The 22489-nt window shown below is 42.2% G+C and overlaps 2 protein-coding genes across 3 annotated transcripts in view; one reads left to right on the top strand and one right to left on the bottom strand.

The window, feature by feature from the left end:
• LOC122562064 (small ubiquitin-related modifier 3) overlaps positions 1–17566 on the bottom strand; it is a 43443-nt gene extending 25877 nt beyond the window's left edge. Inside the window, exon 1 of the mRNA XM_043714538.1 lies at positions 17460–17566. Within this exon, the coding sequence (XP_043570473.1) occupies positions 17460–17480 (21 nt within the window). The 5' untranslated portion in view covers positions 17481–17566. The remainder of the gene's footprint in view (positions 1–17459) is intronic.
• The window catches only part of nup85 (nucleoporin 85), a 43805-nt gene continuing 38795 nt past the window's right edge, over positions 17480–22489 (top strand). Inside the window, exon 1 of one of the 2 annotated variants that reach the window (XM_043714536.1) lies at positions 17480–17832. In XM_043714536.1, the coding sequence (XP_043570471.1) occupies positions 17569–17832 (264 nt within the window). In that variant the 5' untranslated portion in view covers positions 17480–17568. Of the gene's footprint in view, positions 17833–21401; positions 21508–22489 lie in introns of those variants that run through there. The other variant, XM_043714537.1, reaches the window with a different exon arrangement.

Here is a 22489-nt window from a genome sequence, read left to right as displayed (position 1 = left end):
AAACCCTCAATTTCTTTCGTCATCCAGCATTCCTTATACCTACCAGCCTTTCCTTTTACCCTAACAGGAATATACCTTCTCTGGATTCTCATTATCTCATTTCTGAAGGCTTCCCATTTTCCAGCCGTCCCTTTACCTGCGAACATCTGTCCCCAATCAGCTTTCCAAAGTTCTTGCCTGATACCGTCAAAATTGGCCTTTCTCCAATTTAGAACTTCAACTGTTAGATCTGGTCTATCCTGTTCCATCATTATTTTAAATCTAATAGAATTATGGTCGCTGGCCCCAAAGTGCTCCCCCACTGACACCTCAGTCACCCGCCCTGCCGTTTTTCCCAAGAGTAGGTCAAGGTTTGCACCTTCTCTAGTAGGTACATCCACATACTGAATCAGAAAATTGTCTTGTACACTCTTAACAAATTCCTCTCTATCTAAACCTTTAACACTATGGCAGTCCCAGTCTATGTTTGGAAAGTTAAAATCCCCTACCATAACCACCCTATTATTCTTACAGATAGGTGAGATCTCCTTACAAGTTTGTTTCTCAATTTCCCTCTGAATATTAGGGGGTCTTTTCTACAATCCCAGTAAAGTTATCATCCCTTTCTTATTTCTCAGTTCCACCCAAATAACTTCCCTGGATGTATTTCTGGGAATACTCTCCCTCAGCACAGCTGTAATTGTATCCTGGAACATTAAGCTGCCAGTCCTGCCCATCCCTGAGCCATGTTTCTGTAATTGTTATGATAGCCCAGTCCCACGTTCCTAACCATGCCTTGAGTTCATCTGCCTTCCCTGTTAGGCCCTTGCATTGAAATAAATGCAGTTTACTTTATTAGTCCTACCTTGTCCCTGCCTGCCCTGACTGTTTGACCTGCTTCTGTTCTCAACTGTACCAGTGTCAGATTGATCTCTTTCCTCACTATCTCCCTCGTTGCATTACAGCCAGTCTCAATACCAGAAACTTGGCTGTTTGTGCTACATTCCCCTGAGAATCCATCACCCCCTACATTTTCCAAAACAGCATACTTGTTTAAAATGGGTGTATTCACTAAAGACTCCTGCACCAGCTGTCTACCTCCCTTACCTTTCGTGGAGTTAACCCATCTATGTGTCTGTATCTGAGACATTCCCCCCCTTCCTACAACTGCCATCCATCACATACTGTTGCTGTTGCAAATTCCTCATTGCTTCTAACTGTCTCTCCAACCGATCCATTCGATCTGATAAGATTCACAGCCAACAGCATTTATAGCAGACATAATCCACTGCAACCCTTAAACTTTCTTTAAACTCCCACATCTGACAAGAAGTACATATCACTCTATTAAAGGCCATTTTTGTTCCTTTACAATCTACAGACTCAGACGTTAACACCATCTTATTCCTCTACAAACACTGCCCCAGGTTAAATTAACAGTTATGGCTTATATTTTAAGTTTAATCAAGAGACATATTTCCAAAAACACAGAATCAAGAAAGAACCCACTCTACTCACTACTGCAGATTCTCTGTAGGCTACACTTAAAACAACGATTAACTTATCTGATTCTGTGCTGTGAACTCCACCCAACAGTTCCTCCAAGATCAGTTGTGAATTTCACTTTGTTAATTTTCCCAGATGCACTCCGATGTCCAACGATACACGAATTCAAACAGCAATGACATTAACTGTGCAGGTTCTCTCCCTCCTGCAATGACCTCACCATGTGCTTCCTTTGTCTGTTCTTCTCTGTTTTAAAAATGTTGTTGTTTTGACTTTTTTTCCCAAAGTTCCAAAACAACACAACAGCATATAAACAGTAATTGCTGCTCCTGGAATTCGAGAAAATCACCTCCAGCACCTAAAATACCTCAGAAAAGGAGCAGCTGTTACAGCCAGAAATTTTTCCTATCCTCCCCCATGTGATCTATCTTTAATAATTAGTCTACCATGTGGATTCTTGTCGAAGGTTTTACTAAAGTCAATGTAAAGAACGTCTACTGCTCCACTGTCGGCAATCTTCTTAGTTACTTCCTCAAAAAACTCATCAAATTTGACAGACCACGCACAAAACCATGCTGACTGTCCCTAATCATTCCATGTCTCTCCAAATGCATAAAAATCCATCTTTCAGAATCACTTCCAACAACTTACCCACCACCAAAATCAGACTCTCAGGTCTATAATTCCCAGGTTTCTCCTTACATTGCTTCTTAAACACACATTAGCCACTCTCCAGTCATTGGCACGTCATCCGCATTTATAGATGATACGGATATTTCTGCAGAGCCTCACAATTTCCTCCCTAAGCTCCCACAAAATCCTGGAATGCACTAGATCGGGTCCTGGAGATTTATCCATCTTTATATTTTCTAACACCACCAACACTTCCTCTTCTGTAATGTGAACTGTTTCCAAAACATCAATATTTATTTCCCTTGAGCTCTCTAGCCTCCATTTCTTTCTCCACAGTAAAAACTGATGCAATATATTCATTTAATATCTTTTCCATCTCCTGAGGTTCAACACAAAGGTAACATCTTTGATCTTTAGGGAGCCATACTCTCTCTAATTGTTCTCTTGCTCTTAACATGTCTGTTGAATCTCTTTGGATTATCCCTAAACCTATTTGCCAAGTCTATGTCATATCCTCTCCTTGCCTTCCTGATCTCCCTCTTAAGAATGTCCCTACACTCTTTATACTGTTCAAGAGGTTCATTTGAACCCTGCTGTTTATAGCTAATATATGATTCTTTTTTATTCTTGACTAGAATCTTTATTCATCCATTGTTCTCTAATCCCATCATCTTCACCTTTTAATCAAACAGGAATACACTGACTCTGAACTCTCACCATTGCACTTTTGAAAACCTCACACTTCTCACACGTCCCTTTATTTGATAACAGTCTACTCCAATCAAGTTTGAAAGTTATTCCATACCATTAAAATTGGCCTCACTTCAATTAAAAATTTTAATTTTTATGGAAGGCTTGCCCTTTTCCATAACTTTAGGACAAATAAAATTATGATCACAAACCCAAAATGTTCCCCTATCATCACTTGCCCTATCTTATTACCTAAAAGAAGATCAAGTGTTGCTCCTTCTCTAATAGGAACATTTACATATTGATAAAGAAAATTTTCTTGAATATACTTTACAATTTCTTCACCATCCAAACCTTTAAAACTAAGGTAGCCCCAGTCAATGTTTGGAAATTTAAAATCGCCTTTTATTACAACCTTTTAATTTTTCCATATATCTGAGATCTCTTTACATATTTGTTCCTCAGTTTCCCTCTAACTATTGGGAGGTCTATAGTACAATTCAATCAAGGTGATCATTCCCTTTTTATTTCTAATTTCAATCCATATTATTTTCACTGGATTAGTTTTCAGAAATATCTTCTCTACAACACTATCCAAGGCCGTACCATGTCCATCTGCTGTACCAAAACATAATACCTCGCATTTATCCAAATTGAATTCCCTCCGTCATTTTTCAGCCCTTTGACCCATTTGATTAAGATCCCTTTGTAACCTTAGGAAACCTTCTTCACTGTCTACTATGCCACCGATTTTGGTGTTGTCTACAAACGTACTAACTATGCCTTGTATATTCTCATTCAAATCATTTATGTAAATGACAAACAAGAGGACTCAGAACCCAATCCCTGTGGAACACTGCTGTGACAGGCTTCCAGTCCGAAAAGCAATCTTCCACTGCCACACAGTCTCCAGCTATTAAGCCACTTTCTTAAGCCTGTTGTCCATTTAGTTCATTGACTCGTAGCGGGACAAGGCTCCAGTCAGTGCTTGAGTTTTGAGACCTGAATCTCAAGCCTGTGTAGCCAATGACTCTCCCTGAACAAGTGTCCAGGATACATGGTGTGTCAGTGACTTTCTACAAGCACAAGGTGTACATTCCACTCAGCCAAGTATTTGTGTTCAATGTTCCTTGCAATAAATTATAACATTGTTAGTTTCCAAGTTATTTGTCCCACTTGCACACAAACCTTTTTCAATTCATGCATTAGGATACCCAGATCCTGTTGCATCTCAAAGCTCTGCAATCATTCACCATTCAGATAATATGCTTTAATAATCTCCCTGCAAAATGGACAATTCATATTTTCCCACATTGTTCTTCATTTGTTACATCTATGCCCATTCCCTCGTTAAAATGATGAAAAAGCTGGTGCAGACATGATGGGTCAAATGGTCTCCATCTACATCACAACAATTCTGCAATTCCATCGATCATAGATTAGATTCCCTACAGTATGGAAACAGGCCCTTCTGCCCAACAAGTCCACACTGTCCCTCTGAACAGTAACCCACCCAGACCCATTTCCTTACCCTATATATACCCCTGACTAATGCATCTAACACTAAGGGCAATTTAGCATAGTCAATTCATCGTGACCAGCACATCTTTGGATTCTGGGAGGAAACTGAAGCACCCGAAAGAAACCCACACAGACACGGGGAGAATGTGCAAAATCCACACAGACAGTCACCTGAGGCGGGAATCGAACCCGGGTCCCTGACTCTTGTCAGGCAGCAGTGCTAACCACTGAGCCACCATGCCGCCCCCTTAGCCTCATAACCTCTCCACAACTTACTCCCTACCTTTGAGTCATCAATAAATTTGGCAACCAAACCTTCCATTGCTTCATCTAAACCACTTGTGTGAATTGTAAACAGTCTAAGTCCCAGCAATGATCACTGCAGCACACCATTATTTCATTTTGCCAACCTGAAAAAGATCAATTAATCCCTAATTTCTGCTTCCTGTTACCAAACAACGTTTGATTGATATACACTGAGCTTTTACATCTGTATTAATCTTTGATATGACACTTCATCAAATACCTTTTAAAATCATTCGCAGTACATCCATCATACAGTCAGAAAGTCACAGAGATGTATAGCAAGGAAATAGACCCCTCGGTCCAACTTGTCCACGCCGACCAGATATCCCAACCCTATCTAGTCCCACCTGCCAGCACCCGGCCCATATCCCTCCAAACCCTTCCTGTTCATGTATCCACCCAGGTGCCTTTTGAATATTGCAATTATACTAGCCTCCACCACTTCATTTGGCAGCTTATTCCGTACACGTACCTCCCATTGCGTGGGAAAGCTGCCCCTTAGGTCTCTTTTATATCTTTCCCCTCTCACCCTAAAGCTAAGTCGCCTAGTTCTGGAATTCCCCACCCCAGGGAAAAGACTATTTATCCTGTCCATGCCCCTCATGATTTTGTAAACCTCTATAAGGTCACCCCTCAGCCTCCAATGCTCCAGGGAAAACAGTCCTAGCCTATTCAATCTTTCCCTATAGCTCAAATCCTCCAACCCTGGCAACATCCTTGTAAATCTTTTCTGAACCCTTTCAAGTTTCACAACATCTTTCCATTAGGAGACCAGAACTGCACGCAATGTTCCAACAATGGCCTAACCAATGTCTTGTACAGCCGCAACATGACCTCCCAACTCCTGTACTCAGTACCTGACCAATAAAGGAAAGCATACCAAACACCTTCTTCACTGTCCTACCTATCTGCGACTCCACTTTGAAGGAGCTATGTATCCGCACTCCAAGGTCTCTTTGTTCAGCAACATTCCCTAGAACCTTACCGTTAAGTGTATAAGTCCTGCTAAGATTTGCTTTCCCAAAATGCAGCACCTCATACTTATCTAAATTAAACTCCACCTGCCACTTCTCAGCCCATTGGTCATCTGATGAAGATCCCATTGTAATCGGAGGTAACCTTCTTTGCTGCCCACTACATCTCCAATTTTGGTGTCATCTGCAAACTTACTAACTATACCTCTCATGCTCACATCCAAATAATTTATATAAACAATTAAAAGTAGGGGACCTAGCAGCGATCCTTGTGGCATTCCACTGGTCACAGGCAGGAGAAAGTGAGGACTGCAAATGCTGGAGATCAGAGCTGAAAATGTGTTGCTGGAAAAGCGCAGCAGGTCAGGCAGCATCCAAGGAGCAGGGGAATCGACGTTTCGGGCATGAGCCCTTCTTCAGGAATCATTCCTGAAGAAGGGCTCATGCCCGAAAAGTCGATTCTCCTGCTCCTTGGATGCTGCCTGACCTGCTGCGCTTTTCCAGCAACACATTTTCAGCACTGGTCACAGGTCTCCAGTCTGAAAAACAGTCTTCTACCTTTTTGAGCCAGTTCTGTATCCAAATGGCTAGCTCTCCCTGTATTCCATGGGATCTATCAATTTACCTTTATACCGATTACATGTTAACTTCTGAGAGAACATCAACAGATTGGTTAAACATGATTTCTCTTTCATAAAGGAGAAAGTGAGGTCTGCAGATGCTGGAGATCAAAGTTGAAACTTTATTGCTGGAACAGCACAGCAGGTCAGGCAGCATCCAGGGAACAGGAGATTCGACGTTTCGGGCACAGGCCCTTCTTCAGGAATTCCTGAAGAAGGGCCTGTGCCCGAAACGTCGAATCTCCTGTTCCCTGGATGCTGCCTGACCTGCTGTGCTGTTCCAGCAATAAAGTTTCAACTTCTCTTTCATAAAACCATGTTAAGTCTGCCCAAATTACCTCAAACTTAAAGAAATGCCTTGTTAAACTTTGATTAGTAATAGCTTCTAACATTTATCCTATGACGGATGTTAAGCTAAGCAGTCTGTAGTTTCTTGCTTCTTGTCTCCCTCCCTTATTGAACAAAGGAGTTTCATTTTTCATCTTCCTATCAAAGGTGATCTTGCCCAAATCAAGGAAATATTAGAAAATTAAACTAAAAACGTGAATTCGCTCAGGGGAAAGTGCCGGGAGGGGAGGGTGGGCTGCTAGGGGGCATGGACCTGACCAGGTAGTTGTGAGGGAATGGCTTTTCCTCCCGGCACCTTCCCCTGCCACCGCAGGAACTGCAAAACCTGCGCCCACACCTCCCCCCTCACCTATGTCCAAGGCCCCAAAGGAGCCTTCCACATCCTGCCACCGCAGGAACTGCAAAACCTGCGCCCACACCTCCCCCCCTCACCTATGTCCAAGGCCCCAAAGGAGCCTTCCACATCCATCAAAGCTTCACCTGCACTTTCACACGTCATTTACTGCATCCGTTGCTCCCAATGCGGTTTCCTCTACATTGGGGAGACTGGACGCCTACTCACAGAGCGCTTCAGAGAACATCTCCGGGATACCTGCACAAATCAATCTCACTGCCCAATGGCCGAACATTTCAACTCCCCCTCACACTCTGCCAAGGACATGAAGGCCCTGGGCGTCCTCCATCGCCACTCCCTTACCACCCGACGCCTGGAGGAAGAACGGCTCATCTTCCACCTTGGAACCCTTCAACTCCATTGCATCAATGTGAACTTCACCAGTTTCTTCATTTGCCCTCCCCCTACCTTACCCCAGTTCCAACTTTCCAGCTCAGCACCATCATGACCTGCCCCTCCTGTCAATCTTCCTTCCCACCTATCCACTCCGCCATCCTCTCCGACCTACCACCTTTACCCCACCTCCATCCGACTGCACTTTCAGCTATCTACCCTCCAGCCCCACCCCCTTCCCATTTATCTCTCCACCCCCCAAGGCTCCCAGCTTCATTCCTGATGAAGGGCTTTTGCCCGAAACATCAATTTTCCTGCTTCTCGGACGCTGCCTGACCTGCTGTGCTTTTCCAGCACTACTGTAATCTTGACATCCATCAGGACCTGGACACTTGTCAGAAAATGGATCCAACAATTTACTCAATACTATTTTGTGAGCAATTAGAACTTTCTCAAGTTCTTCCCTTCCTTGCACTTCCTGATTTGTACCTGCCTCTGGATGTTCCTTGTATAGAAAAGTAATGCAAAATATCTGTTTAATTCACCTGCCTTTGTTTTCACATTATCAACTCTCCAGGCACTTTCTATGGAACTAATGCTCACTTTTTAAAACTCTTTTCAAATATGTATTGAAATTTTTATATTTCTGGCTAGCATTCTCTTGTACACTAATTTTCCCCTTTTTCTAAGTTTTTAGATTTTTTGTTTTATATATTTTGTCCAATCTTTCAACCTGGTATCTGTCTTTGCACAGTTGTAATCATATTTCCCACAATTCTTTAAGAATTATAATATCTTTAACTTTGAGTCCAATTTTTCCATTCTCAGAATGGATACAAGCAGCAACAGCACAGACCTAGCCACAATTGGGATAACTGGGTAAACTGAATTCCACCTGGAGATATAGGACTGAAACTGACTTAGCTTCTGGGTATAAGACGAGCCAGACCTGAACAGGAGCATATTCAGAGCTGAAGATAAAGAGACAGCAAGGTTCAGGATCTATCACTTACTTTCTGGAGCCAAGAGAAGCCAGACTCACAATAGCATACCTTTCCTGGAGACTTGGCTAAATTTGCAAAATGTCAAAGAGTGACATCACAGGAAAGTTGAGATTGGTTGCTGGGCAGCTGCTTTTGAGGACTGTAATCCAGTAATTTTGAAAAACAAATTTTTAAACTAGCGTAGGGAAAACAAATTTGTAGGTAGAAGAATTTCTGTTTTTTCTAATCTACAGTTGTTGATAATAGTAGTAGAATACAGTCGACATGGACGGGTTGGACCGAAGGGTCTGTTTCCATGCTGCACTATGACTCTAAAGTAACTTACAATTTTCATGTTAAAACATGACAGGACAGATCAGTAAAATGGAATGCCTATTCTGAGACATGTGAGGAGTTACGGATATTTCTCATGACCAAGGTGAATCCATGCACAGGAAGTGTCACTGGTTGCACCAGCTTGAGCTGTGAGTTTCAGAGTTCAAACAGCAGCTAGAGTCACTAAGGTACATTCGTGAGGCAGAGAACTACACGATGGGGCATTCTGAGGGATGGTCACATTGCTAGTTAGGGGAAAGCAAGTAGATGGGGAATGAGTGACTGCCAGACAGTCCAAGAGAAACAGGCATGTACTGTAGGAAGCCCTAAAGGTTATGCTGACTCAGTGGCATTCTGGACACCAGTAAGGACAATGGAGCTTTGCAGGAGTGCAGCAAGAGAAAGCTTATCATGTCACGGGTGGCCCAGCTGTAGAAAAATGGTGGAAAAAAAGTGGACAGACATCCTAATCAGGGATTTATTAATGGGAACAGACAGACAAGAGTTTCTGCAGCTGTCAATATAGCAGTAGAATGGCTTGTTGCCTTCTGGTGGTTAGATGAAGAATGTAATAGAATGGCTGCAGGACATTGGTTTGGGAGAAGGCAAATAGTCAGAGGCTGTGGCCCACATTGACATAAGTTGGAAGAGTCATGTGACCCTGCAATTACAATTTAGGAAGCCAGGCAGAAAATTTGCGAGCAGTACCTCAAAGCAGTCATTTCTGGATTACTTGCAGTGCCACATGCAAGTGTGTTTAGAAATAGCAAGTTCAGACAGTTGAATGAAAAGATGGTCCAAGAAGGAAAGCTTCAGATTCCTGGGACGCTGGGATTAGCTGGAGGAGATAGCACTGAACAAGCCAGATGGGTTGTATCTAAACTTAGCATGTTCTTTGTGGGCATTTTGCTGGTACAGTTGGAGAGGGCTTAGTCTAACTTGTCAATGGTGTGGGAACCAGGAGAGACTACTTGAAATTAATAAGAGGATGCATGAAATGCTGAGAGATGCAGATAGCACTAAAATGGAAATATTTAGTTAATAGGAGTCTGAATCAGGGAAAAAGCACTGAAGTCTATACCATGGTTACACTGTATGTATGTGAATATAGAAAGCATGATTAAAAGGATTGAAGAGTTACAACCACTGATTGCCTAGTGAGATTATAATATTGCCATGATAACAGAGTTGATTCGAGGAAAGGCAGATCTGGACGTTAAATACCCTGGTGACAAAATGTTCAGAAACAAATGGAAAAGAAGGAGTGGTACTGCTTTTGGTTGAGGAGAACATTGCTGTACTGGAGAAAAAGGATGTTTCAGAGAGTTCACGGACAGAATCAATTTGGCTACGGCTAAGGACTAAGAAGGCTGCACTAATATTGCTCGCTATCAGGTACTAACCACCAGCTAATGGGTAGGATATAGAGGAACATGTCTGCAAGGAAATGGCAGAGGCACATAAACATCATAGAGCAGTTATAATGGGGGGGGCTTTATCAGTGCACATATAGGGCATGTTAATGGTAGTTTAAGGGGCAGCAAGGGATAAATGCAGCAAACTATGTTCAGGGAAATTCCGTACAATGGTATGTATCCTGTCGAACAAAAAAAGGAGGCACCACTGGATCTGATTCTTCACAATGAGGTAGGTCAAGTAGACCAAACAACTGTGGAGGATCACAGGGGGCAGAGATCATTGTATCATAGTAGAATGACAGTATAAAGGGACATTGGTCAATCCAGAGGAAAAATAAATCAAACAAACAACCAACAGCTACGTTCAATGGAGCAAGAACTGGACCCCACAGATTGGAACAAAGGGGTGGCAGGAGAAACATTTGCTGAACAATGGGCTACATTCCAACAGTAGATGGTTGATGCACATTCAAGATATATTCCCTCAAAAGGAAAAGATGGAACAAAAAATTCAGAGTTTCCTGGATAGCAAAAATAATAAAAATTAAGTTAAAGGAAATGTGCACTTGCAAGTGTCAGGTATTTAAACAACGAAGAACCAAATCGAATGCAGAAGGTTCTGAAGCAAGATGAAAATGCACAAAAAGCAAAGAGTGATTATAATAAAAGACTGGCAGCTAACAGAATGGGAAATCCCAAAACCTTCTATAATCGCATCAACAGTAAAAGAGTAAACGAGTGCATATTTGGAACGAGCATGGAGATTTATACCTGGAGGCAAGGGTTGGGGCTGGGGCATTAAATCATATAGTCCCTGCAGCGGGAAGCAGGCCGTTCAACTCAGTAAATCTACATCAAACCTCCAAACATCTCACCTAAATCCACACACCTATCCTTGTAACCCTGTATTTCCAATACCTAACCCATTAATCTCTGGACAATTTAGCCCAGCCAATCAACCTAACCTGCACATCTTTGTGTGAGGAAACCGGAACACCTGAAGGAAACTCTTGCAGACATGGGGAGAAGGTATAAACTCCACACAGAGTCAACTGAGAGTGGAACTGAACCTGATTCCTTGGATCCGTGAGGCAATAGTGCTAACCACTAAGCCATCATGCCAATCTTTTTTGTTAAAAATAAATCAGCAGCTGAATGAACATTTTGCATTGGTCTTTACCTCGGAGTCAAATGCTGCCTAAATCATGGTGACGGGGGGGAAGCTCAGTCACTAGAAGGGTTCAAAATTAGCATGGTGGAATTATTGTATATGCTGTTAGTACTTAAAGTTCATAAAGCACTGGATAAAATAGGTCAATGACACTGAAGAAAGGGAAACTGTAATTTGCAGAGGCACTAGTCATAATCTGAAGGGATAGTGCTTTTGTGAAGAAGTGCAAACATGTTCAAGAAAACTTGTAAAGATAGGCCCAATAATTACAAAAATAGTCAGCTTAATTTTGGTGGTAGGAAACCTTAAAGAAAATTATTCAGGAGAGAAATAACAGTCACATGGAAAATGTAGGTTGATTTGGAAAAGTCAGCACGGATTTGTTGATGAAAATCATATCAACTAACCCATGAGGTTTCTTTTGAAGGGGTAACGGAAGAGGTTGTTGATGGCAAGACTGTTGCTGTGGTGTACTGGGACTTCCAGATACCATTTGATGCCACACCACAGACTTGTGAGGAAAGCCATCACTTACGGAATGAAAGGGACAATAATAATGTGGATATAAAATTGGCTGAGGGATATGAAACAGGCAGTAATAAGAACAGGAGCAGGAATTGGCAACTCAGCCCCTTGAGCCTGCTCCACCATTTGATACAATCATCTGGGCTTCAATTCCACTTTCCTGTCTGTTCTCCATAACCCTTCAGTTCATTACTAATAAAAAAAACTGTACATCTCCTCCTTAAGTTTATTCAATGTTCCAACATCTACGATATTTTGGGGTAGTGAATTCCAGATTCACAATCGTTTAAGAGAAGTAATTTCTCATCTGATAAAGTTTACTCTAAAACAATGACCATTCTATATTGTTCCACGTGAGGAAACATCTTTTCTACAACACAAATTCCTGGAAAAACTCAGGTCTGGCAGCATCTATCAAGAGAAAGCAGAATTAACATTTCAAGTCCAGTGACCCTTCTTCAGAACATCCTTTCTATGTCTACTTTGTCAATTGCTTTCAGCATCTTATATACCCCAATTAGATCTCCTCTAATTCTCAAACTCCACACAGCATTGGCCTAAACCTGTCAATCTCTCTTCATAAGACAAACCCTTCTTCTCTGGAATCCATCCAGTGAATTCCTCTAGACTACCTCCAATTCAATTACATCTGTATTAAAGTAAGGGGACCAAAGTTATATATAATACTGCTGGTGTTGTCTCACTAATACTTTGTAGAGTTGTATTAACACTGGCGTAGTTATATTTTATTGCTTTTGTAATAAATGCTCAACTTTCATTTGCCTTTCTTATTATCTGCTGCACCTGCACACTAATTTTCTGTGATTCATACACAGGACAGCTAGATTTCTTTGCACCAAAGCTCTCTGAAGTTTTTGTTCATTGAGATATTAGGTTGCCTTTCTATTCCTCTGTCCAAAATGGATAAACTGTCATTTATCCATGCTGAAAAAGGTGTTGCTGGAAAAGCGTAGCAGGTCAGACAACATCCAAGGAGCAGGAGAATTGATGTTTTGGGCATAAACCCTTCTTCATGTTAAACTTCATCTGCCATTTGGTCCATTTACCTGATCTATCTACTTGTAAATTTCTTTTTTCTTTATTGCAACTTATTTTCCCACCTATCTTATTGTCATTTGCAAATGTGGCAATAGCACTTTCTAGCTATACATCCAAGTCATTAATATAAATTGTAAATAATCGGGCATGAGGACCAAACCCTGCAGCACTTCACTGGTTACGTTTTGCCAACTAGAAAACGACCCATTTATCCTGACTCTGCTTTCTGTTGGTTAGCCAATCCACTAAAGCTTATAAATTACCCCTAAACCCATGTCATCTTACATTATGTATTAAACTTGTGTGTGACACCTCATCAAATGCCTTCTGGAAGTCCAAAAGTACTATAACTACAGGATTGCCATTATCCATATTGCTTGTTACATCTTCAAAGCCTTCTAGCAAATTAGTCAAACATAATTTACTATTCATAAAGCCATGCTGACTCTGACAGATTCTATTTTGACTTTCCAAATGTCCTGTTATTACGTCCTTAATAATGGATTCTCACAATTACCCAATGAAACATACTGAACTAACTGGTCAAGGGGAGAAAGTTTCCGACTTTCTGCCTCCTTCCCTTTTCAAAGAATGGTATTATATTCAGATTTTTACAAACCACTGGAAGCTTTCAAGCGTCCAGGGAATTTTGGAATGTTATAACCAATGGATCCACCATCGTTGCCGCCACTGGTTTTAGGACCCTATGGTAGAGGGCATCATGCTCTGGGAATTGTCGGCCTTCGATTCCAATAATTTGCTCAACACTTTTGCCCTATGGTATTTTTTGGCCTGGAAGTAGATTTATAGGGGAGCTCCCCAGAATTTGTTACTGAGATCCTTGCTTTTCCTGATTTATATACATGTCTTAGATCTTGTTATGGAGGGGATTATTTCAAAGGCACGAATAACACAAAACTTGAAGAATTATAAATTGTGAGAATGACAGTGCTGAGCTTCAAAACAACATTGATAGGCTGTCAGAGTGGATGGATAGATGGCAAATAGGTGGACGACTACGAGGTGATACACTTTTGGTACACAGATGTATAAAATAAGGATGTTACTTTAAAGGGTCTGCAGAAGCAGAGAGAACTGGATTTAAAAAATGAACTGCAGATGCTGGATATATGAAACAAAATCAGAAATTGCTGGAAAAACACAGCAGGTCAGCCAGCATCTGTGAAGCGAAAGCAGAGTTAACGTTTCAAGTCCAGTGACCCTTCTTCATTGGACTCAAATCGTTAACTCTGCTTTCACTCCACAGATGCTGGCTGACCTGCTGTGTTTTTCCAGCAATTTCTGATTTTGTTTTTGAGAACTCAATATACATGTACATTAGTCATTGAAGGTAGCAGATTAGGTACAGAGCTGTTAATAAAGCATACAGTATTATAGGCTTCATTAACAGGGGCACAGAATACAAAAGCAAGGTGATAATGATGAACTTGTACAAGTTGTTGGACCTCAGCTATTCTGGGCACCATTCTCTAGGAAGAACGTGAATACAATGAACAGACTGCAGAAGAGGCTTACAAGAATGATTCCAGATATGGGACACTTCAGTTCAGAATGAGCTTGGAGAACTTAGGACTATTTTCCCAGGAGAGAAGGCTAAGACGAGATTTGATAGAAGTTCTCAAAAATCAATGATAGAAGTTCTCAAAATCATGAGGTGTCTGATGAACTGTTCCCACTCAAATGGATTGAAAACTAGATGGGACGGTTGCTTTGCAAAAGAAGTAAATGTTAAGTGAGAAAACTCTCTCACACAGCACGTAATTAAGGACTGGAATGCATTGCCTGCAAGTGTAGAGGAGGCAGGTTTGATTGAGACTTTAAAACAGCATTGCTTATATTTAAATAATTAAGAAAGTGTGAGGTGATTCACTTTGGTAAGAGTAACAAAAAGATGGGGTACTGGGCTAATGGTCGGATACTTGGTAGTGTGGATGAGCAGAGGGATCTTGGTGTCAACGTACACAGATCTCTGAAAGTTGCCACCCAGGTAAATAGTGCGGTGAAGAAGGCATATGGCGTACTGGCTTTTATTGGTAGAGGAATTGAGTTCCGGAGTCCTGAGGTCATGTTGCAGTTGTATAAGACTATGGTGCGGCCGCATCTGGAGTATTGTGTGCAGTTTTGGTCGTCATACTATAGGAAGGATGTGGAGGCACTGGAACGGGTGCAGGGGAGGTTTACCAGGATGTTGCCTGGTATGGTAGGAAGATCGTATGAGGAAAGGCTGAGGCACTTGGGGCTGTTTTCATTGGAGAAAAGAAGGTTTAGGGGTGACTTGATAGAGGTGTACAAGATGATTAGGGGTTTAGATAGGGTTGACCATGAGAACCTTTTTCCACTTATGGAGTCAGCTATTACGAGGGGGCATAGCTTTAAATTAAGGGGTGGTAGGTATAGGACAGATGTTAGGGGTAGATTCTTTACTCAGCGAGTCGTGAGTTCATGGAATGCCCTGCCAGTAGCAGTGGTGGACTCTCCCTCTTTATGGGCATTGGATAGGCATATGGAGGATAGTGGGCTAGTGTAGGTTAGGTGGGCTTGGATCGGCGCAACATTGAGGGCCAAAGGGCCTGTACTGCGCTGTATTTTTTCTATGTTTCTATAATTACCTAATCTCGTGTAGGGTTACAAGGAAAAGACTAGAGACTGGCACAAAGTTAACATTCTCAGAGATCTGTTCTAGACAGAAAGGACCAAATGGCTTCTATCTACAATATAAACATTCTACAAAGTTGCTGGGATTGGATTTCCCGCACATTTATATTTAATTATCCTCCATTCACTACATTTTGTGCATGCTTCTCCCTTTATCAAGAGAGCATGTTGTAGTTTTGGCTGAGAGGTCTGTTTGTTTTAGACCACAGAGATCTTGACAATTAAACATAGACTGTTTCACAGAAAACAAAGTATTTGTTGGTTTATTTTAAGTTACCTCATTGCCGACGTTTCTATCTCTGTGGTTGACAATGATGCTAATATTAACTTTAATTCAAATTTTTAGCATTCACTAAAATGTTCCCTCTTTATTCTGTTTCTGGTCAATTATTTCCCTTCTTATAAAGTAGATGACATTTTGTGAGAACTGAACACTGACCTGAAATGTTATTGCTTCTCTACCCACAGACCTGGTGTTTCCAGCATTTACGAGTTTTATGTTATATTTCCAGCATCTGCAATATTTTGTTTTTGTTTGGAACATTTCTATCTGCGCTTTCGCTGGGGTCAACTAAAAGTACAGACTGGATTGAATCTGATCTTTATGGCTCAGCTTCTCATAAGATAAACTCACAGCAGTACAGGGTCCAAAAAGTATCTTTCAAGTATAAGGACACAAAGACTAAAAAGGAAATATATTATGCAAATTATACATTTGCATGAAGACTCCTAATCTCATTTGTCTACCCACAGGTAACATTTCAACATCCAAAGTGCATGAAGACATCACAACATCTGTTCTTTACCAACTAACACATTTCTCACTTGTACCTGTGTGTAAATGACTCAGCTATAAACAAGGTTCAGTTTGCAACAACTCCATCATAAACTCAGGTGTTCCTGTATCTGGTAAGAAATAAACCCATCACAATGGATTATATAATTCTATGTTGCCTCCACATGGCAGTGGAGGCACTGAAATGCTCCCAGCAAGCCATCAGTGAGAGAAATTTGTCTTCCTTCCACATATCTTCAATTTGCTGACCGGCAATAGATGTTTTCCATCTCTGCTTAAGACAGCAAATTAGCACATATGTAGTCATATTGATATCACAATCTTGCCTCAAGTTTTTATAGTCATATTATGTTTTACACACTATAGACATATAGTGGTGTTTTTCTCCCAAAAGACTTGCATTTGTATACTGCAATCTTTCTCAATCACTGGATGTCCTTATGGCACGTTACAGCCAACTTTAGAAGAGTAGTCACAGCTGAAAAGTGAGTACCAATCTGTGCACAACAAGCTTCCACAAACTGCGATATGGTAATGGGCAGGTAATTTGTTTTGGCGATGGTAATTAAGAAATCAATATTGGCTATGCAGCCCTTCTTCAAAATAGATTTTATTCTTAAAAAAAATATTTTACATTCACCTGGGAGGTAGGTGGCACTGGTACATTGGTACGACAGCAATGAAATAAAACACAACGTAGCTTCACTACTAAATACTACTAAATATAGCCACACTATTAAAAACTGATCAGTATTGCAAAGATATAGTTGACCATATGCATTATGGTACAGCATGGCCATTACATATTAATGTATAACTTGGTCATTATATCGATCAGGCTTGTCTTGCATGGGAATTCTGGATGGTTATTATTTTAAAAACGCAGAGAGGTGAACATGGCTTTGGGCTCTCCCTCATCATGCTCGACACACCTTCAGTGCAGGGATTGGGCCCTCACTCAGTACCAGAACTGACCAGCCCGCCTGAATGATTGGGCCAGAGAAACCCAGGCCTTAGGCCTGGGCTCCAGCCGCTCCGAATATGGCGGCAAAATTTCAAACAGGGCCGAACGAGGGAGGGAGCGGCCTCGGGCCAAACAACCGAATCCTGAGGGCCGGGAAATTGAGAGCGACAGGAGGAAGGCGGGAATCCGACTGCTAAGCCCGGAGCCGCCTCATGCTGCCCCGTTACCTTAGGCTTCTCGTCCGCCATTGTGTCTTCTCGCCCGCGTCTCCTCGGCACAAAGAGTCAGAAAGAGGGAGCAGGAGAATCGGGGAGGGGAGGCGAACGCGCGCCCCCGATGCATCTCGTCCGCGCGCACGCAAGGCGGCAGCGGGTGACGTGCGCGTCCTCGCGGAGCAGTCTCTTCCAACTGATTGGTGGATGGGCTGGGAAAGGGGCAGAGTCCAAGTACGCGTTCCCGTTAAGATGGACACGTGACCGCGAGGCACCCGTTCTGAATACGTCAGTGGGTGCGCGTGCCCGGACGGTTGGAAGGATGAGAGGGGAGGGGAGGCATTGGGTTGGAGGAAGAGTAAAGGGAAGAGAAGGATGCGGTGAGTGGGTAAGAGAGGGAAGAAGGAGGATGTGGTGGGGGTGTGATAAGGCAGAGGGTCGAAGAGGGGGTTTGGGCTGGATAAAGCAATTTCCCCCCACTATTTTACAGGGAATTACCATTCTATTCATTGATGTTAGTGTCTTGTCATTCTCAAACCTGAAGCACGTAGAACTCTCAAATTCCTTCAATCCTTACGATTTAGAGAATCGAGGTGATATTATAACCAATGCATTCCAAATAAGATTGCATCCAAAATAGCGCAATTGACTGCATTTGTGCTTGAACTTTCATTACTGAGCTAAAGCTTCTTGAGATGAGTACAATTCCCTCGGCTTGACAAATATTGCCCTCTTCTGTGTCTGTGTGATGCACCATTTCAAAAACTTGGTTGATCTGTTTTGAATATATAATTCTTTAATGATATTTAAAGTTGCAAATAAAACATCATGTTACTCGTTCTTCAGACATTCCTGGGATTTCTTCTTTAGTTAGAGTTCTGAATTCCTGTCGTCTTTCAAAACTGTCAAAGGTGTCTCTACAATGTAATAAAAACAAAATACTACAGATGCTGAAGATCTAAAGTAAAAGAAAATGCAGGAGACACACAGCAGATCTGGCAGCATCCATGGAGAGAGGAACTGACTTTATTTTCAAGTCTGATATAACTTAGAAAAGTTCTGAGGAACAGACATATCAGACTCAACATGAAATCTAATGAATGTCTCTGTCATCACTCCTTTTGATTTTGATCTCTGTTCCAAACTGAACTGACACTTGCATTCCATATCTGGATGGTCTTTAAATGCTATTACTGTTACCAATGTTAAAATCACTCATTTCTTTGTATTATTACTGAATGTTCCATTTGTGCCATGAAAACTGCTGGGAATGAATGCCTTCTTAGGAATATATTGACTATTGGAATGTATTTATTTTTGAAATTTTAAATCCAGTTAATATCAGCTGTCTATACATGTTCAAAACCTTAGTACAGTCCAATAATTTAAAGATTTAATTGATTTATTGTCATGTGTACTTAAGTACAGTGAAAAGCTTTGTTTGCGAGCAATACAGGTACATCATACTAAGCAAGAACATACAGATCATAGGGTGCTTGGACAGAGTCAAAAAGTATGTCGTTGGAAAAGCACAGCAGGTCAAGCAGCATCTGAAGAGCAGGAGAGCCGATGATCTTAACCATGTCGACTCTCCTGCTCTTCAGATGCTGCCTGACCTGCTGTGCATTCCAGCACCACACTTTTCGACTCTGACTCTCCAGCATCTGCAGTCTTCACTTTCTCCTGCTTGTACAGTGAGGTATACAGGTTACACTGCACAGGAGATGCATGAAGCAAGATCAACATTAACAAGATCAACATTATTTGAAGTTAGAGAGTTCATTCATCAGTCTAATAACAGCAGAGAAGAAACTGTTTGTGAACCTGTTGGTGTGTATGTTCAAACTTCTATATCTTCTGCCTGATGGAAGAGATTCTAGGCGAGCAATACCAGGATGGGAGGGGTCTTTGATAATGTTGGCAGCCTTTCTGTGGCAATGCGAAGTGTAACTGCAAGTATAGTTGTTGCAATTTTGCAACTAAGAAGTAGGAGCAGGAATAGGCTATTTAATCCTTGGGACTGCTCTGCCATTCTATAAGATTCTGGCTGATTTGCCCCAGGTTTCAACTCCTCTTTCATGTCATCTCCACATAGACCTTAACTGCTCAATATTTCAAAAACCCGTCTCTCTCTTTAAGAATTCAAGTGATCTAGTGTGAACAACTCTTGGAGTAGAGAATACCAGACATTCTTACCAAAGCAGATGACCTCATGCTTTCCTACTCTCATCTCCATCTGCCAAGTTCTTGACCACTCACTCAACCTATCTACATCCCTTGCAAATTCCTTATGACCTCATTACAACTCACCCTCCTATTTTTGTGCCGTCGGTAAATTTGGACATACTACATTTTGCCTCCTCATTAATATTGATAATAAACAATTAAAGCCCTAGAATTTTGACTCTGTGCCCATTCAAATACTCCTTAAATGTTTTGAGAGTTCCTGCCCTTACCATCCTTTTAGGCAGTGAGTTTCAGATACCCATTACCTTCTGGATGATTTTTCTTTCCTTCAGATCCTCTCTAAACCTCCTGCTGCTTATCATAAAATTGTGCCCTTGGTTACTGACCTCTTGACTGAGGGGAAACATTACTGACTAACTACATTTCTCATAACGTTGTACACCTCAATCAGCTCCCCTCAGCTTTCTCTGCTCCAAGGAAAACAACACAGCATATCTAATGTTTCTTTTCATAGTTGAATTGCTCCAGCCAAGGCAACATCCTAGTGAATCTCATTTGCACTGTCTCGTCACTGTTGTTAATCTATGAGACATTTATTACTTGACATCTGATACTAGATGCGCAGATTTGTTTTCAAAAAACAGCGAGATGACTGCAGCTCTCGTTTTTGGTTCCTGCTTTAAACATTGTTCCGAGCTAGACTGTTTCCCTCTTCCTGGCTACAATTTGAGATTAAGCCAGTCTCTTCACAACCTTGGTGTTAAATGTCTGTGTGAGATAAGCTTCTGTTCTCATATATTTGTGCCATCATCAAGACCACTTGTTAGCATTATTATTTTCATCTCATTTGTTGTCGAAACCCTCATGCTCATATTGTTTCCTTCTAGACTTGACCATTCATAAGCACTACTGGTCGTTCTTCGACATTGTTGCCTCTTTCAGCTCATCTAAACCTGAGTCTTAACTCACATCAAGTCACGCATCACCTAGTGCTTCCTGATCTATGTTGGCTACCACTCAAGCAATGTCTTGATTTCAAAATCCTCACCTTTATTTTTGAGTCCTTCCACCGCCTCCAGATAATGTCATCCTCAATTCTGGTCTCTTGTGCAACGGTGGCTGTGTTTTCAGTTGACTGGATCCTAATTTCTGGAATATCTTCCCCCGTCCCAACTACCTCTCTTAACTAACTTAAAGAAGGAAAGTGTCTCTGATACACGCTTTTGGTCTGGCTTAATATCTGTTAAGAGTGTTATACGTTGTTTTATCATATTCCTGTGAAAAGGTCGTTTCATTATGTTGAAGGTGCTAAGGTACATCCAACTCTGCTAGGTTTGTTCCGCCGGTGGAACAGGACAGACTTAGGGAAGGTGATGCTGGAATCTGGGCTATTGTCTGAAATTTATCACTTCAGTCAGTATGACTGTGCAGGGCTGTTTTTATTATGGGCCAGAGTGTGTTGCTGGAGAATCCACGTTTCGGGCCCAAGCCCTTCATCAGGAATACTTCTGCCCGAAACGCTGACTCTCCTGCTCCTCGGATGCTGCCTGACCTGCTGCGCTTTGCCAGCGCCACACTCGCCAGCACTTGCAGTCCTCCCTTTCTCCTGTTTTTATTGTGGTGGAGTCTGCAGGACACTGGCACAACTTTCACAGCCTCTGATGTTAGGCAAGGGCGGGAAATTGGTGGAATTTCCTTCAACCGTCGCCGCTTGCCATTCGTGAGGTCAAGCCCAGGGTTTGCTCAGCTCGGGACTCCAGTGGCTAATCAGGCAGCTGTGAGGCCGCCCTAGGCACGGGGTCCTTGATGAGCGGGCGGCGCGGCCAGGGGGAGCGCGATGGAGGATTCCGATTTGGATTATGAACCGATTCCGATGGTGAGGGTGACAGACAAAGAGCGATATAAATAGATAGAGAGAGATGGGGGAGGACGAAAGACTTTTCCGATCGTCCGTTAGACAGTGTGAGGATAACTGCCCCGAGAGCAGTTATTGTACTGGTGAATGGGGGTTGTTCCCGTGCGAACCGGGACCGCAGCCTGGCAGGAGGGAAACCTCCACTGACACAGAACCTAGAAACATCCCAAACCCTTTTGAGGTCCGTGGAGTATTTTATTTGCAAAGCTTCAGGGAAAATTGCGGAAGCAGGACTGGCCAAGCTCCTATGGAGAGGCAACGCGGACTGATTGTCCGATTAGCCTCAACCTGTGGTCATGATGTGGAGGTGCCGGTGTTGCACTGAGGTGTACAAAGTTAAAATCACACAACACTAGGATATAGTCCAACAGGTTTATTTGGAAGTACTAGCTTTCGGAGCGCTGCTCCTTCATCAGCTAACTTGTGGGGCAGGATCGTAAGATCCTTTTGCTATAAACTCAGTGTCTTATTGCTCCTGCCCCATTAACTAGCTGATAAAGGAGCAGCGGTCTGAAAGCTACTACTTCCAAATAAACCTGTTGGACTATAACCTGGTGTTGTGATTTTTAATTTTGTCCTTTGGTGTAGCTGTTCTATGATTAAAAATCACACAACACTAGGTTATATTTCCCTCCCCACCCGTATCAGCATTCCGGAAAGACCACTCCCTCCGCGACTCCCTCGTCAGATCCACACCCCCCACCAACCCAACCTCCACTCCCGGCACCTTCCCCTGCAACCGCAAGACATGCAAAACTTGCACCCACACCTCCCCCCTCACTTCCCCCCAAGGGATCCTTCCATATCTGTCAGAAATTCACCTGCACCTCCACACACATCATTTACTGCATCCGCTGCACCCAATGTGGCCTCCTCTACATTGGGGAGACAGGCCGCCTACTTGCGGAATGTTTCAGAGAACACCTCTGGGACACCCGCACCA

Source organism: Chiloscyllium plagiosum, chromosome 24 (assembly GCF_004010195.1).
Source record: "Chiloscyllium plagiosum isolate BGI_BamShark_2017 chromosome 24, ASM401019v2, whole genome shotgun sequence".
NCBI lineage: Eukaryota > Metazoa > Chordata > Chondrichthyes > Orectolobiformes > Hemiscylliidae > Chiloscyllium > Chiloscyllium plagiosum.
The sequence above is the reverse complement of the archived record's forward strand: the minus strand, read 5'-3'. Positions and strand labels throughout refer to the sequence as shown.